The following is a 14,609-nucleotide window of genomic DNA, read 5'->3' on the forward strand; positions in this document are numbered from 1 at the left end:
AATCATCCATATAAACAATTACAAACGAATGAGCAAGACTGCCAAGCGCCTTTAATACAGCTCTCTGAAACACTAAAGGTGCGTTTTTTAATCCAAAAGGCATCGCAAGAAATTCGTATTGTCCATCAGGGGTAACAAACTGAAATCTGGTAATACCCGCTAGCCATGTCAAGGGAAGTAAAATATTTGGCTTCCCTAAGTCTAGCTATTTGATCTGATATTAACGGTAATGGAAACTTATCAGCTACGGTATTTCTATTTAATTCCCTGTAATCAACGCAAAGTCTCGCTGAGCCGTCTTTCTTCTTTACTAACAATGCAGGGCTCGCAAATAGTGAGTTACTAGGTCTGATAACTTTATATTCGATCAATTCTTTAATTTTAGCACGTACTAACTCCCGTTCGCTTGGACTAAATCTGTATGGTCGCCTTTGCACAGTCTTTGTCGATTCAATTAAACGAATATGCATTTCCCCAGTATTCACACGAGTTTGCGGAGTGCCTTCGATAAAAGATAGAGAATGTTGCTTTAGCAATGATATTAACATTTCTCTTCCATTTTCGACCATCTCCGTTTCAATTTTATCAAAATTAGTAGGCTGAATGGTTTCACAAATGTTTACAACTTTAGATTGAACAACTTTAAAATTATCATAGGAGACTTCTACTAAAAACCCTTGAGCCAATATTTCTCTGCCGATTACTATTTTTTTTTCATACATTAGTCTGGTACTATATGAAACAAAACAACCAAGGAGTTGCCATCAATCATGATGTTTGATTCAACTTGTGCTGTACGTAGGTATTGGCATTACCTATCCCCTTTAAAGAAATAACGTTATGAATTCTCTTACCAACTAACTTTTAGAAAAGCTTTCCTTAATTAATGAGCACTCAGCTCCCGAATCAAATGTAATCAAATGAAGTCTCTCACCATTGACCAGCATACTCGATTGAGGCTCCACTATAGCGCATAGCTCCACTCTTTTTTCCGTTCTCACCCCCAATCCAGCATTCTGTACTTTTTTTATACCCTTGCAGAGGGTATTATAATTTTGTCCAAAAGTGTGCAACGCAGTGAAGGAGACATCTCCGACCCTATAAAGTATATATATTCTTGATCAGGATCACCTCCTGAGTTGATATGAGCATGTCCGTCTGTCCGTCTGTCCGTCTGTCCGTCTGTCTGTTTCTACGCAAACTAGTCTCTCAGTTTTAAAGCTATCGTCTTGAAACTTTGCACACACCCTTCTTTCCTTTGCACGCAGTATATAAGTCGGAACGGCCGGGATCGGCCGACTATATCCTATAGCTGCCATATAACTGATTGATCGGAAATGGTATAACTTTGGTGTTTTTAGAGTTAGAGAGTTCAAATTTGACATGAGAGCTATTTTTGGCAAAATAATACGACATGCCAAATTTCATAAGGATCGGCCGACTATATCCTATAGCTGCCATATAACTGAACGATCGGAAATGACCCAACTTTTGTGTTTTTGAAGATAGAAAGCTGGAACTTGGTACAGATTATATTTTGATCCATCCTACCAAATTTCATAAGGATCGGCCAACTATATCCGATGTTTGCGATATATATCCGGTTTTAGCTGCAAGGGTATATAAACTTCGGCTCCGCCCGAAGTTAGCTTTCCTTTCTTGTTTACATGTACATTTGTCGAACCCTGAGATTCAGATCTACAGTCTTGCTTTTTATGGCCTAGTTTTCCACACTGATAACATTTTATTTCCGCAGATTTAGCTCGCTTCGTCTCTGGTTCTTTAGCGTCATTGTAAAGAAACAATACAACTAGAAGTATGAGATAAAAGGAATTGAAGCGAGAGTTCGGCTGTTGTTTCTGTTATGCAAATGTTGATCGGCCGACTGTTTTTCTTTTCTTCCACAATTTTATTGTAAGCAGGTAACATGCCAAAATTATTATTTTTGGATTGCTCCCTTGTTGCACAATAAATTTTATTATGAAAAATTATTTTATTATAAAAAAATCAGAAGAGGGGCCCCATAGCCTAGTGGGTAGATTAGCTGCACGCTAAGCGTGGGGTCGTGGGTTCTAGCCCCACTCATGTCAATCATGACCTCCAAAGTTTTTCGGCATCATTATGCTAAGTGGACTCTTTTCCGATGCTACTAAACATGTGATGTCGAAAAACGGTACTCCCATATATCGATAGGTGGCAGCCCCACCTCTGGGATTGGTCGCACCTGGCTAATCACCGGATCGACTGAAAAACAATTGATTAACGAAACCAATACAAGAGAAGAAACCAACCTCCCCCCCAACCCGTGGACGGACCATTCGCACATCGAAACGGACACGAATTGGACAATGGAACGTGAGGACTTTAATGGAATCAACCAGACTGGCGCAGTTTGAAGAGAAATGGAGAAAATGCAGTGAGTGGGTCGCCCAAAAAAATGACCTGGCGCCGTACAGCTCTCCTAGAATCCGCCCGGGAAAAAACATCAGATGGGACACGATAAAAAAAACAGACAGCGCCAAATAAAGTTAGGTGGAGAACCCTTGTAGAGGCCCTAAGATCCCAAGAGGAGTAATAAGGAAAAGAAAAAAAAATAATAATAAAAATATAATATTATTATAAAAATGAATGCACAGCAAATTTAACACAAATTCAAAGTCGTGTTTCCCCATTTTCGAGAGGCTATCCATACTGCCTGTATGACTAAGTTTTGTCTCCTCTTTCAGATATCACAAGATCTGCAACCTGTTTACGTTGCGAGATTTTCGACTATATGTCAATATGGCGTCTCTCAGAAGTGTACCCTTCCAGGATGTGCTCCTTCTCATCCGACATTCCTTCAGAATGCACCTCTTCGGACGCCACCTCCAAGTCTGGCTCTTGTGCGTCAGCTTGCAGCTTAATTCCTCCTGCTTTGTTCTTGGCATCGGACTTTTAAATACGGACCGTTACGTGTTCGAATCCGTATTTAATCTGGTGCCCCGACCCTTCTAGGATTTTCGCAGTCTCCTCGTTCAGAGTGAGGACAACCTTTCTACCCAGTCCTACCGCCTCCTCCACCTTGGCGACTCCCCAGTCCGGCGTGGGAAGCGTCGGGTTTCACATCCTCAGCATCGCCAGGATGGTGTTAGGGTCGTCCGGCTTTTCGGATTTCGGAATTCAATGAGGGTTCTTTCCTTCGTTACCTCGACGAACGAGCGGTTGAACGGCTGCGGCTGGACCTTGTTCTTGGTTTGGGGGGCTCCTCCTTCTGTTGACCTCTGCCTTTTGCACTCTGCGCGATCTCTTTGGCAGGATCTGTCCCAGCTTGCTTCTTCGGCTCACTTCTCACACCCGGGCAGGAAGTCGGACAGGATCTCCCTTGCCCATCTTATGATGTCGGCCTGGTCCGGGTTGGCTGCTGCCGATGGGTTTGCCCTCATGAGGATGAAGGCTGTTTTTCTCCTGTCTTTGTAGGAGCCTTTCCGCGGCGTGGAGTGAGACGCTACCGGACCAGGGTTTGCCTTAGGGGCCCCGCCGGTTGATTTAGAGGTTGACCCACGCCGTTCGGTGTTCCCATGGCTAGCCGCACTCTAGAAGAAGATGCATTGGCATCCTCCTTCACACTGTTGCGTCATGCCTCCGGATGTTTCCCCTCTGTAGGAAGCTTCTCCATCCCAGCAACTCCTTGGTTTTTGAGGGCCTTGGAGTTTGACGGGTCGTTGAGCCCATTTCCGGACTTCGTTAGGGAGTTCCGTTCTCCACTGTGTTTTTTTGTTAAATTTAAACTGTTCATATTTTGGTCCTTCGAGTAGGCGGGAAGGGGTTCGTCCCTAATGACGTAACTTGCATGTCATAATAAACCTGGTTAAAACTGGGAGGTCGGCCGGTCCCCCAGAGTTCGCATATTAGAGCCCTATCCCCTCTCGGACAAGCATTCTTTGGCATCTGCTGTTCCACCTTGGATTGGGGTGATTTAAGAAAGGGAGTGTTCTTCTCCCTGCCCGACTACAAATAGCCAGCATCCTCGGCTGAGACATGACCTTACCGGGATCTGTTTCCAGCCGCCCTCACGTGGAGAGTATAGTCGCACTACCAACGGTGTATACAGTTATGGCACGCAATCGCTTGCGTGTAGGTCCCCCCGTTGTAGCCGTTGGATGACGGCCTTCTACTGTTTTAACTTTTATAACATTTTGTAATTGGATACTTTAGGAAGCTATCATTAGTAAGCCTTACTTGAACCTGTGTCAATACGGCAAATACATAGTCTATTATAAATATTTATTTTTATTGCTGTTGTGTCCGAGGCTTGTGTCTGAAAGTTTTCAACTTTTTGCATAAGTTCTGATCTACGCTGTTGATCTGATTCAGAGGGACGAGCTCGTTTTTGAGAATGTGGATTTCTTTCCCTTTGATTAATATTAGACGGAGAAGTATTAGACTCGTAATAAATTCGTATTTACAAATTACCAATTTTACATTACATTAGTAATTAGCTTAACATTACATTACAATAAACATTAGTTTATTTCTCAATCATCAAACTATTTAGGTATGTTATTTTAAATTTAACTTATGATGAGTTTACTGATTTAAAGTGTTTTGTTTTATTGTTTGTTTCACTTTACATAAGAAATTCCAATTTGAGATTTAACTAATGTTTTGTTTTAAAGATCGTTTGTAGATTTGTTTTGCGAATACAAGATCGCGATATTTTATTTTCACATACTATTGTATCCTACTTTTAATAATTGTATCCCACTCAGTCAGTGGGAATAAACTAAAAAATATATTAACAAAATTACCATCTGAGCTTTTAAATGTAACAAAACATGCAAAAAAACTATCGAACGCTCCGAGCGTTTTGAAGCGATAAAGCAGGTTGCAACTGCTCTCTCGCTTCATTGCTTGAACTCGCAACATGCTTCGCTTTCACTCTGACATCTTTTGAGCGATTGCACATGAAAAAGGTTGCAGTGGTTCAACATTATCGCATCGCTTCTCGCACGTACTCTGACATCGGTCGGGATCGGTTTTAAGTTAAAACTTTTAACCCATGCTGTTTACCTCGTATTTCCATGGGTCAGACCCCTAAAAACACTATTATTGGAATTTATATCTAAAATTGTGTTCAATGCTTGCACATTCTCCAAAGGGCCTCAAAAAAGTGTACATTTTATGTTTTTTTATACCCTTGCAGAGGGTATTATAATTTTGTCCAAAAGTGTGCAACGCAGTGAAGGAGACATCTCCGACCCTATAAAGTATATATATTCTTGATCAGGAACACCTCCTGAGTTGATATGAGCATGTCCGTCTGTCCGTCTGTCTGTTTCTACGCAAACTAGTCTCTCAGTTTTAAAGCTATCGTCTTGAAACTTTGCACACACCCTTCTTTCCTTTGCACGCAGTATATAAGTCGGAACGGCCGGGATCGGCCGACTATATCCTATAGCTGCCATATAACTGATTGATCGGAAATGGTATAACTTTGGTGTTTTTAGAGTTAGAGAGTTCAAATTTGACACGAGAGCTATTTTTGGCAAAATAATACGACATGCCAAATATCATAAGGATCGGCCGACTATATCCTATAGCTGCCATATAACTGAACGATCGGAAATGACCCAACTTTCGTGTTTTTGAAGATAGAAAGCTGGAATTTAGTACAAACTCTATTTTTGGTTAGTTGATCCAACCTACCAAATTTCATTAGGATCGGCCGACTATATCCTATAGCTGCCATATAACTGAACGATCGGAAATGACCCAACTTTTGTGTTTTTGAAGATAGAAAGCTGGAACTTGGTACAGATTATATTTTGATCCATCCTACCAAATTTCATAAGGATCGGCCAACTATATCCGATGTTTGCGATATATATCCGGTTTTAGCTGCAAGGGTATATAAACTTCGGCTCCGCCCGAAGTTAGCTTTCCTTTCTTGTTAAATTAACATATTATTTTACATTATCATTCTCTTTACTTTATATTATCTTCCTTTAATAATAGTACATAGCAAACTGTATATGTATATGTGTATTTTTGTTGTTGTATTCAATTTACAAATTTGTTTTCCTCAATATTAGAAAATTGTTAATATTATAATTCTTCGATAACAATATGTATATAGTAGACTGTAAAATTTTATTTTTTATTTAAAATATTTTAAAGTTGCTTAAAGTTGTCGTGTTCAATTTAATGTTTGAACATCATGCAAGGGGCCACAAAAGTGCCTTAGTTATATTTTTGTTTACTAATAGAAATGGAAATTGTTTACTATTATCTTTGTTCTTTTCTTCCTGACATATGTTATTTTATGTTTCCCCAAAGGATAAATGACAGATTTTGTATTTTTGTCGGACAACTTGAAATTCTTTTCTATTTTTTAATTCTTTTTTAGCCGTGTATTTTTGTATTGAGGGTTCCACGTAATTTCCTCTTTCTTTCCACCAATCTTGGATTGTATTTACAAAGGCTGTAGAATTAATTGATTTTTTAATCTTGGATCTTGTGCGACCTGGCACGATCCATCCGAAAATCGTTCTTTTCCACCATAATAAATCGTGTATATAAATCTGCACCAATTATTAGACAATTCCAGCAGGTTTATCAAAATTGGGATCGGCTAAATAATAGCCTTTCCAATCAAATTTTTATACCCTTGCAGAGGGTATTATAATTTTGTCCAAAAGTGTGCAACGCAGTGAAGGAGACATCTCCGACCTTATAAAGTATATATATTCTTGATCAGGATCACTTCTTGAGTTGATATGAACATGTCCGTCTGTCTGTTTCTATGCAAACTAGTCTCTCAGTTTTAAAGCTATCGACTTGAAACTTTTCACATAACCTTCCTTTCTTTGCACGCAGTTTTAAGTCGGGACGGCCAGGATCGGCCGACTATATCCTATAGCTGCCATATAACTGATTGATCGGAAATGCTGTTACTTTGGGGTTTTTAAAGTTAGAGAGTTCGGATTCTTATTTTGGCAAAATAATATGACAGCATATTTCATAAAGATCGGCTGACTATATCCTATAGATGTCATATAGCTGAAAAGTAGGAAATGACCCAACTTTCGTGTTTTGAAAGACTGAAAGTTTGGAGGTCGTAAGGATTCTATTTGATCCGACCAGTTGATCCGACCTACCAAATTTGATAACGATCAGCAGACTACATAGCTGCCATATAACTGAACAATCGGAAATGGTATTGAGAGTTTGAATTAATTTTATGTGAAAATTTTAGATGTGAAATGCTGCACAGCCAAACCGTGCGTCATCGATCTGAATAGGTGATAATCAGAAGGGGCTATGGGGTAGAACACGAAAATTGGGTCATTTCCGATCGTTCAGTTATATGACAGCTATAGGATATAGTCAGCCGTTCCTTTTAAAATTTGGTACGTCGTATTATTTTACCAAAAACAGAATGAATGCAAAAATTGAACTCTAACTCTAAAATCAGCAAAATTATAGCTTAGCTATAAAACTTATCGATAGTTTTAAAACAGAGAGACTAGCTTTCGTAGAAACAGACAGACGGACATGCTTATATGAACTCAGGAGATGTTTGCTTCACTCCGTTGCACGCTTTTGACCAAAATTATAATACCCTCCGCAAGGGTATAAAAATGGAAAAAGCTTTTGGTCATCGATAGTAAAATTCATTAAAAAATCCTTAAAAGGCAATGCTGATTTTTTTTTTACAAATCCGAGGGTTTTGTACGCCGAGATTTCGTCGCACCTGACCAAACGATAAATGCTGTGTTTTACAGTGGTGCTATGCAGCGTCTTTCGTCACACATTCGTCGTGTTCAACCACAATACCGTAAGGCGGATCCTGTCGTCTGTTGCACGGTAATGCGCCGTCTCATCGATCGACGTTTGTCACTGATTTTTTAACCAAACACTCCATATTAACTATTAATCATTCACCCTACTCACTTGATCTGAAACCTTGTGATTTTTACCTATTTTTCTTTTTTTTTTTTTAACATAGAGTTTTATTTCAAATCTGCTTTAAAACTTAAGTCGATAGCTATAAAACTGAGAGACTAGTTCGCGTAGAAACAGACACGGACATGGTCACATCAACTTAGGAGGTGATCCTGATGAAGAATATATAATTTATAGGGTCGGAGAAGTCTCCTTCACTATATCACGGTATAAATGTACAATATCCACGTTCATTTGAAATATTAGCATCAAACAAGCTACTTGTTAAGAGACATGGATTTATGTCTCGAGAATCGTAGGGTCGTAGGTATAGGATAAGTCCTTTTATGCTGGCCCCTTAAGTGTATTTGGAGCCCTTTGAATACAAATTTTAGAAGGACCACGCACCTGCTGCTCTTGGAAAGTCGCGTAACGAACCAATTAGTTTTTCCCCAAACTTTTATTAACCAATACAATTCCCAGTAAATTTTGGGAATTTTTCACAAGAAACTATAAAAGATATTAAAATTTCGTGAAAATATCGTTTTTATCTTTATTAACTCCTAAATAATGTTACGCAACTTGTTCTGAGCTTTTCAAACAAAATTGACTGTAGATTTCCATAGACGTCTTTTTCTTATGCCCTCCATGGCCGGTAAGGTTTCTCCTGCAATTTTAAAATTTGTGTCTTAAAAACAAATTTTTGATTGGCACAGAGTGGCACAAGTTTGAAAAAAAAAACCTGATAAGCAAATAAAGAAGTTGGACTGGTTACAGCGCAAACTTCCTGGGCGAGCAGGGGCATATAAATTTCTGGCCTTACAAAGTAGGGTTTTTTTGCCGCTGTTTTTGAGCACTGGTTCGGGGGCCGAGTTTTCTTTCGTGGTCTTGTAGTGTGTGGATTTCCAACAGGGCATTCATGTCACAGAAAATACACAGAGAGCAATATCTTTTCAAAGCTTAAAGTGTTGTTTCTATTATTCTCCGGTCTATTGGTTTTAACGATCGAGATAACAGTGCAGCATCAGTTTTTATTCTAGCATAATTAGGTCTAGAATTGCATAGTGAATCTTAGATTAACTTTCAATCGTTTAAGAGATAAGGTTGCAATTTAGAGCCTAATTATAAAAAGTAAACTTGTTCTAATTTCAAATTGTATGAAAGGAAGAATTTATTAAATCCTAGTACAATTAGCGGGAAGCTGTGAAATAGTGTTTTTAGTGATTTTTTGGCAGTTATGTTTTGGACTAGATTATGTAATTGGCTATTACGACATTATGTAATCGTCTAGTTTAGTTAAGGATCTAAGAAATGCAGAGCCCAGACATTCGACCGGGATTAATTCCGATGGAGTCGACAGGCGACTGCCTGTTGGGCTTTTCGGAGTGACTTTAAGTATGCAGATATTGCCCGTTTGGGAGTCATGAGATGCGAGAAACAGTGTGTTTGTTTCCCATATAAATCTTTCGCTGCTAAAAATTGATCTCCGCGTGAATTAAAGAAGTTCGGGAATTCTGCTTCCATTTTCCATTTTTGTCTATTCTGTATGGCTAGTGGTTACAGGTAGCTCGTTGCACACTGTTCCTGAGTCCCCTTTGTATCAATATACACTAGTCTGCATAAGTATTTAGACGAATCCGACTAATATCGTACTTCCACTTGAATAACTTTATTTATAACATGTGCGAACCGAAAGCAAGGATTTTTTGATATGAATTTAGATATGTACCTACAAAATTTCCATAGACAACAAAGAGGCATCTCGTGCCTCTTCCGATTGTGATTGACGAAACTGCAACATGCTTACACGCGCTCTTTCATTACTTTCTTCGATTAGTTCGCCTGATCTTCGTTCTCTGATATATTCCGTGGCTCTAGAATTGACCGTTCGACGACTCAAATGGCTGACTAGATCAGTTGTCGGCAGGACCCAATTCCAGGAGCATAACCAAAATTTCTCTGCCACACAAAACACTATAAATATACGATACGAATTTGAACTCAATATCCCCTTGTATTGCAACAAAATATTCTTTCTAATACCATTCGAACTAGGATGACATTTTAAATTGTGTTTGAGCTTTTAGTTATTTGGTTCAAAATAAACTTAACCATTCTCCTAGAAATTTCACAAGTATTGATGGTCTATATCCCATAGCTACCAATTAACTGAACGATCGGAAATGACCCAACTTTGGTGTTATGTTAGATAGAAGCTTGGGACTTTTTTTTTTTTACATTTTTTATTCTAATATTTGCGATCCGATGCGGTTAGCAAGGAAGAACTTCCGCTCCACCCGAAGGTTGCTTTCTTTTTATACCCTTGCAGAGGGTATTATAATTTTGTCCAAAAGTGTGCAACGCAGTGAAGGAGACATCTCCGACCCTATAAAGTATATATATTCTTGATCAGGATCACCTCCTGAGTTGATATGAGCATGTCCGTCTGTCCGTCTGTCTGTCTGTTTCTACGCGAACTAGTCTCTCAGTTTTAAAGCTATCATCTTGAAACTTTGCACACACCCTTCTTTCCTTTGCACGCAGTATATAAGTCGGGACGGCCGGGATCGGCAGACTATATCCTATAGCTGCCATATAACTGATTGATCGGAAATGGTATAACTTTGGTGTTTTTAGAGTTAGAGAGTTAGAGAGTTCAAATTTGACATGACAGCTATTTTTGGCAAAACATTACGACATGCCAAATTTCGTAAGGATCGGCCGACTATATCCTATAGCTGTCATATAACTGAACGATCGGAAATGATCCAACTTTCGTGTTTTTGAAGATACTCGGTACAGACTTGGTACTGGAACTTGTTACAGATTATATTCTTGGTCAGTTAATCCGACCTACCAAATTTCATAACGATCGGCCGACTATATCTTATAGCTGCCATATAACTGAACGATCGGAAATGGTTTTTGGTAGAAATACCAACTTTGGTATTTTTGAAAAGCTTGAGACTTTTTTTAGATTTTGTATTGTAATAAATTGGATTATATATTCATATTCCCATAAGGATCGGCCTACTATATCCGATGTTTGCGATATATATCCGGTTTTAGCTGCAAGGGTATATCAACTTCGGCTCCGCCCGAAGTTAGCTTTGCTTTCTTGTTTTGTTTTCTTTTTTGTTATATGAATTATAATCCTTAAATTAATTTTAATAATTAATTGTTTTTTTTTTTTTTAGCTGGATGAGCAAGACCAGCGAATGTACTATCCAACTTCAACCGTTTCAATTAATAACTCAACATCAACGGCTCATCAGATTTTGGAAGATGGTCAAGTGAGGATAGCCAAGCGGATTGGTTTAATGCAACATTTGCCAATAGGAACATATGATGGATGCTCAAAAATGTCAAGAGAGTGTGTCATTTGCATGGCTGAGTTTAATGTTGGGGAAGCTGTGCGTTATCTTCCTTGCATGCACATTTATCATGTTAACTGCATAGATGACTGGTTATTAAGAAGTCTTACTTGTCCTAGTTGTTTAGAACCTGTTGATGGTGCCTTATTAATAAGCTACGACACAACATAGTAGTGTTTTAATCTGAATTTATTTTTAAAACACTTTGTTAAATTTTAAGGGAAGTTATGAAATTCAATTTCAGCTGATAAAATTGCTTCATATAATATGTAGATCTTTGTTATCATTTTAAATATTTTATATAGTCATCTGTATAGCTGCTCCATACTTATTATTTACGAAATGTAATTTGGAAATGTAATTATCTTGAGGACAAAAATGAATTGTAAACTATATATATTTAAAATAATATAATATAATATATATTAAAACTATAATAATTCAAAGTTGTTTAACCGGTAATTAAATACTAAAGGCTTAACTTTGATTACAATAGAATAAATATTATATAACTGTTGTTATAATAACTTATTATAACTGCTATAGTTAATATAAAAACTGCTGCTGGATGGTGGTGGGGGTTTCCGGGCACGGTGGCTCAGGTAACGGAACAGCGGCCTGTCCACATTTAAAAACTTTGTTGACGAGTGCAGGTTTACAATTCCTTCTTCAAACCTATCTTATATTAAACCTTGGTCAGCACCCAATACATTGATATCATTTTAATGCATTAGTAAGGTGCCCGAAATAAGTAAGTAGGACACCCAATTTTTTTGTTTTACAAAACAACGCTTAAAAAATTAAAAAAAAAAAAAATTTGTAAATATTCTTTATTAAATTTGTTACATTTGTCAAATTATAGAAATAAAATTAAACTTCACAACACATTATAGAAATTCAAACAAAAAACTTTCAAACGAAATAAGTAAGGACAAAGTCAATAAATTAATCTTAACAGTAATTTTAGGAAAAAGTATATAATTATTTTAAATAGTGCATCTTTTATTGTCCAATACTTTAAGAACTCGTCATGGCATTGAATTAATTAAGTTTTTCGGGATTTTTATGTCAATTTTCTCCCATTCGCGTTTAATTGCTTCTTTTAATTATTTACGACTAGTAAATTGTTTTCCATTAGCATAAGCTCTTTGAGATAATATGGCCCAAAGATTTTCAATTGGATTTAAATCCGGGCTGCGGGCTGGCCATTCTAAAATTGGGATTTGCGATGACGAAAGGAAGCTTTTTGTAAGCTTTGCCCAGTGAATAGGTGCATTATCCTGTTGAAAAGTCCGTTCTTCACCGAAATAGTTCTCTCCAAATTGGACTAGAACTTCGTCTAAGAGCTCTACATATAATTTTGCATTCATTTTATGCGATATGAAGCAAATAGGAGACTTTCCATTATAGCCAAAGGCAGCCCATACCAGAAGCGACCCGCTTCTGGAAGTACCTGGAGACGTGGACTTTTTTGGGACTTCTAATGTCGCGATAATAATAAATATTAAATATTACATTTTTCCTCTCTATATCCAAAAATTTGGGGTTTTTCCCATGGTTTTCGGGGACTTTTAAAAGGTGTTCCACCGTCAGCTTACTTCTCCCACATTCTGCAGCAATTTTGCGTATTGACATCCTCATATCTCGGAGCGCCAATATTCTTGCCCGCTCTACTTTGCTCAAATAAAACTAAAAAAAAAATGATTTATTTGACGAAACTCACTAAATTTGGTTGTCTAATTCAATTATAGAAATTCGATGTAATGAGCTCTACTGAAACGAACATAAACAGATCTGTCCCACTTACTTATTTCGTTCGCAAAATCAAAGCTCGCCTGGTCAATGTAGACCTAACAGGAAAATCGTACGGTACTTTTTAAAGTTCTCTCTGCGTATCACAAATCGTTCAATCAACCATTCGTAGAAGAAAAAAATTCCAGTAGTGGGTTTTTGTGGACGAAACAGTTATCAACATACGTGTCCTACTCATGATACAATTATACAATTATTATAATTGTATCATAGTCCTACTTACTTATTTCGTACACTTTATTAGTAACGAATATCAGAAAGTATTCAGAGCATGATGTTTCATACGTTTTACAGTTTACACACACAGTAGTGAGCGGCAGAGCTCGGGCAGAGAAATTTACTATGTCTCTCAAATAGGGCACTGCTGACCACTGTATCATACCTATGGGTGTTCGGGTGTCCCGGCTTATGACCCAAAGGTATAGGAACTTTGGGTAAGGACGTCAGCCACAATACCTACTGGGTCTACTAGGTTGCTTTTCTGTCAAAATTGTCCTCATCCTAATGTAGATTAAGTATTGGATATCCATAAACTTCGCACTCATCCTTCTTTCCTTTGCAGGCAATACGGAACAAAATCGGAACGGTCGGGGTCGGTCGACTGTATCTTACAGCTGCCATATAACATTTTTTGACCGGAAATGTCACAACTCTTAAGTTGCGATTTTATAAGGTTATTCAAACTTTACGCCTTTCATCACCAAGAAACCCTTTTTTTATAAACCGGATATTTTCGACCGTATAGACACAAAACAATTAAATAGAATCCTTAGTGGATATGCGTTCAATAAGTACACTCTATCAAAAATGAACATTTTAGACAACGCTATTTGCGACACATGCAATGCAACGGAAAATATTTCACATCTAATTTTAAATTGTTCAAAATACTCAAACATTTGCCGCCATTTTCCAACACTTATATAATATAATTATATTTGTCGCTTCTTTGCAAATGATCCAATCGACAACTACATATCATAACGTTGTTCTTAAAGCGAGCCAAAATTAATATATAAAAATGATTGTCTTTAAAACAAACGCAATTTTTAGATCTTCTGAAATAAGTTTTCATACATTGGCTGTGGCGTTAACCCGTTCAAACGGGGAGGCCAAATAATTCTTCCACTACAGGAAGTAACTAAATATATAACAAAAAAAATGTTTCCACTGAGAAAAGTTTTCTCAGAAATTGGGTTGGAAAAAGTTTTCTCCATATGAAACATAAATAGGGAAGCGTTGTTTTTCCTTTGTTTAAAAACTGTTGCTAGCAAAGCTTTCTTTAAAATAAAATACTTTATTTTAGTGCTCATTCAAACTTTTGAACAAAAAATTGAATAAAAAACTAGGTTTTTTTCGCTCAGTGAATGCTCTGCTCTCATTTTTTTCACTGCTACGAAAACACTCGAATTCTAAAAATGTGTTCGTTTTAGCCCCCACAGGTCTAAACATTAAAAAAAAAATTTCACACTTTCTCTGTGAGATTTTTCTTTTCTCTGA

The 14,609-nt window shown here is 37.5% G+C and overlaps 1 protein-coding gene across 2 annotated transcripts in view; it reads left to right on the top strand.

Annotated features, from left to right (window-relative positions):
- Positions 1 to 12,182, top strand: part of Rnf11 (Ring finger protein 11) — a 43,564-nt gene extending 31,382 nt beyond the window's left edge. For both annotated transcript variants that reach the window (XM_043213338.2, XM_017246202.3), the window contains exon 3: positions 11,121 to 12,182. In XM_043213338.2, the coding sequence (XP_043069273.1) occupies positions 11,121 to 11,468 (348 nt within the window). In that variant the 3' untranslated portion in view covers positions 11,469 to 12,182. The remainder of the gene's footprint in view (positions 1 to 11,120) is intronic.
- Positions 12,183 to 14,609: the final 2,427 nt, after the last annotated feature.

The sequence above is a fragment of the Drosophila bipectinata genome, chromosome 4 (assembly GCF_030179905.1).
Source record: "Drosophila bipectinata strain 14024-0381.07 chromosome 4, DbipHiC1v2, whole genome shotgun sequence".
In the NCBI taxonomy this organism is placed as follows: domain Eukaryota; kingdom Metazoa; phylum Arthropoda; class Insecta; order Diptera; family Drosophilidae; genus Drosophila; species Drosophila bipectinata.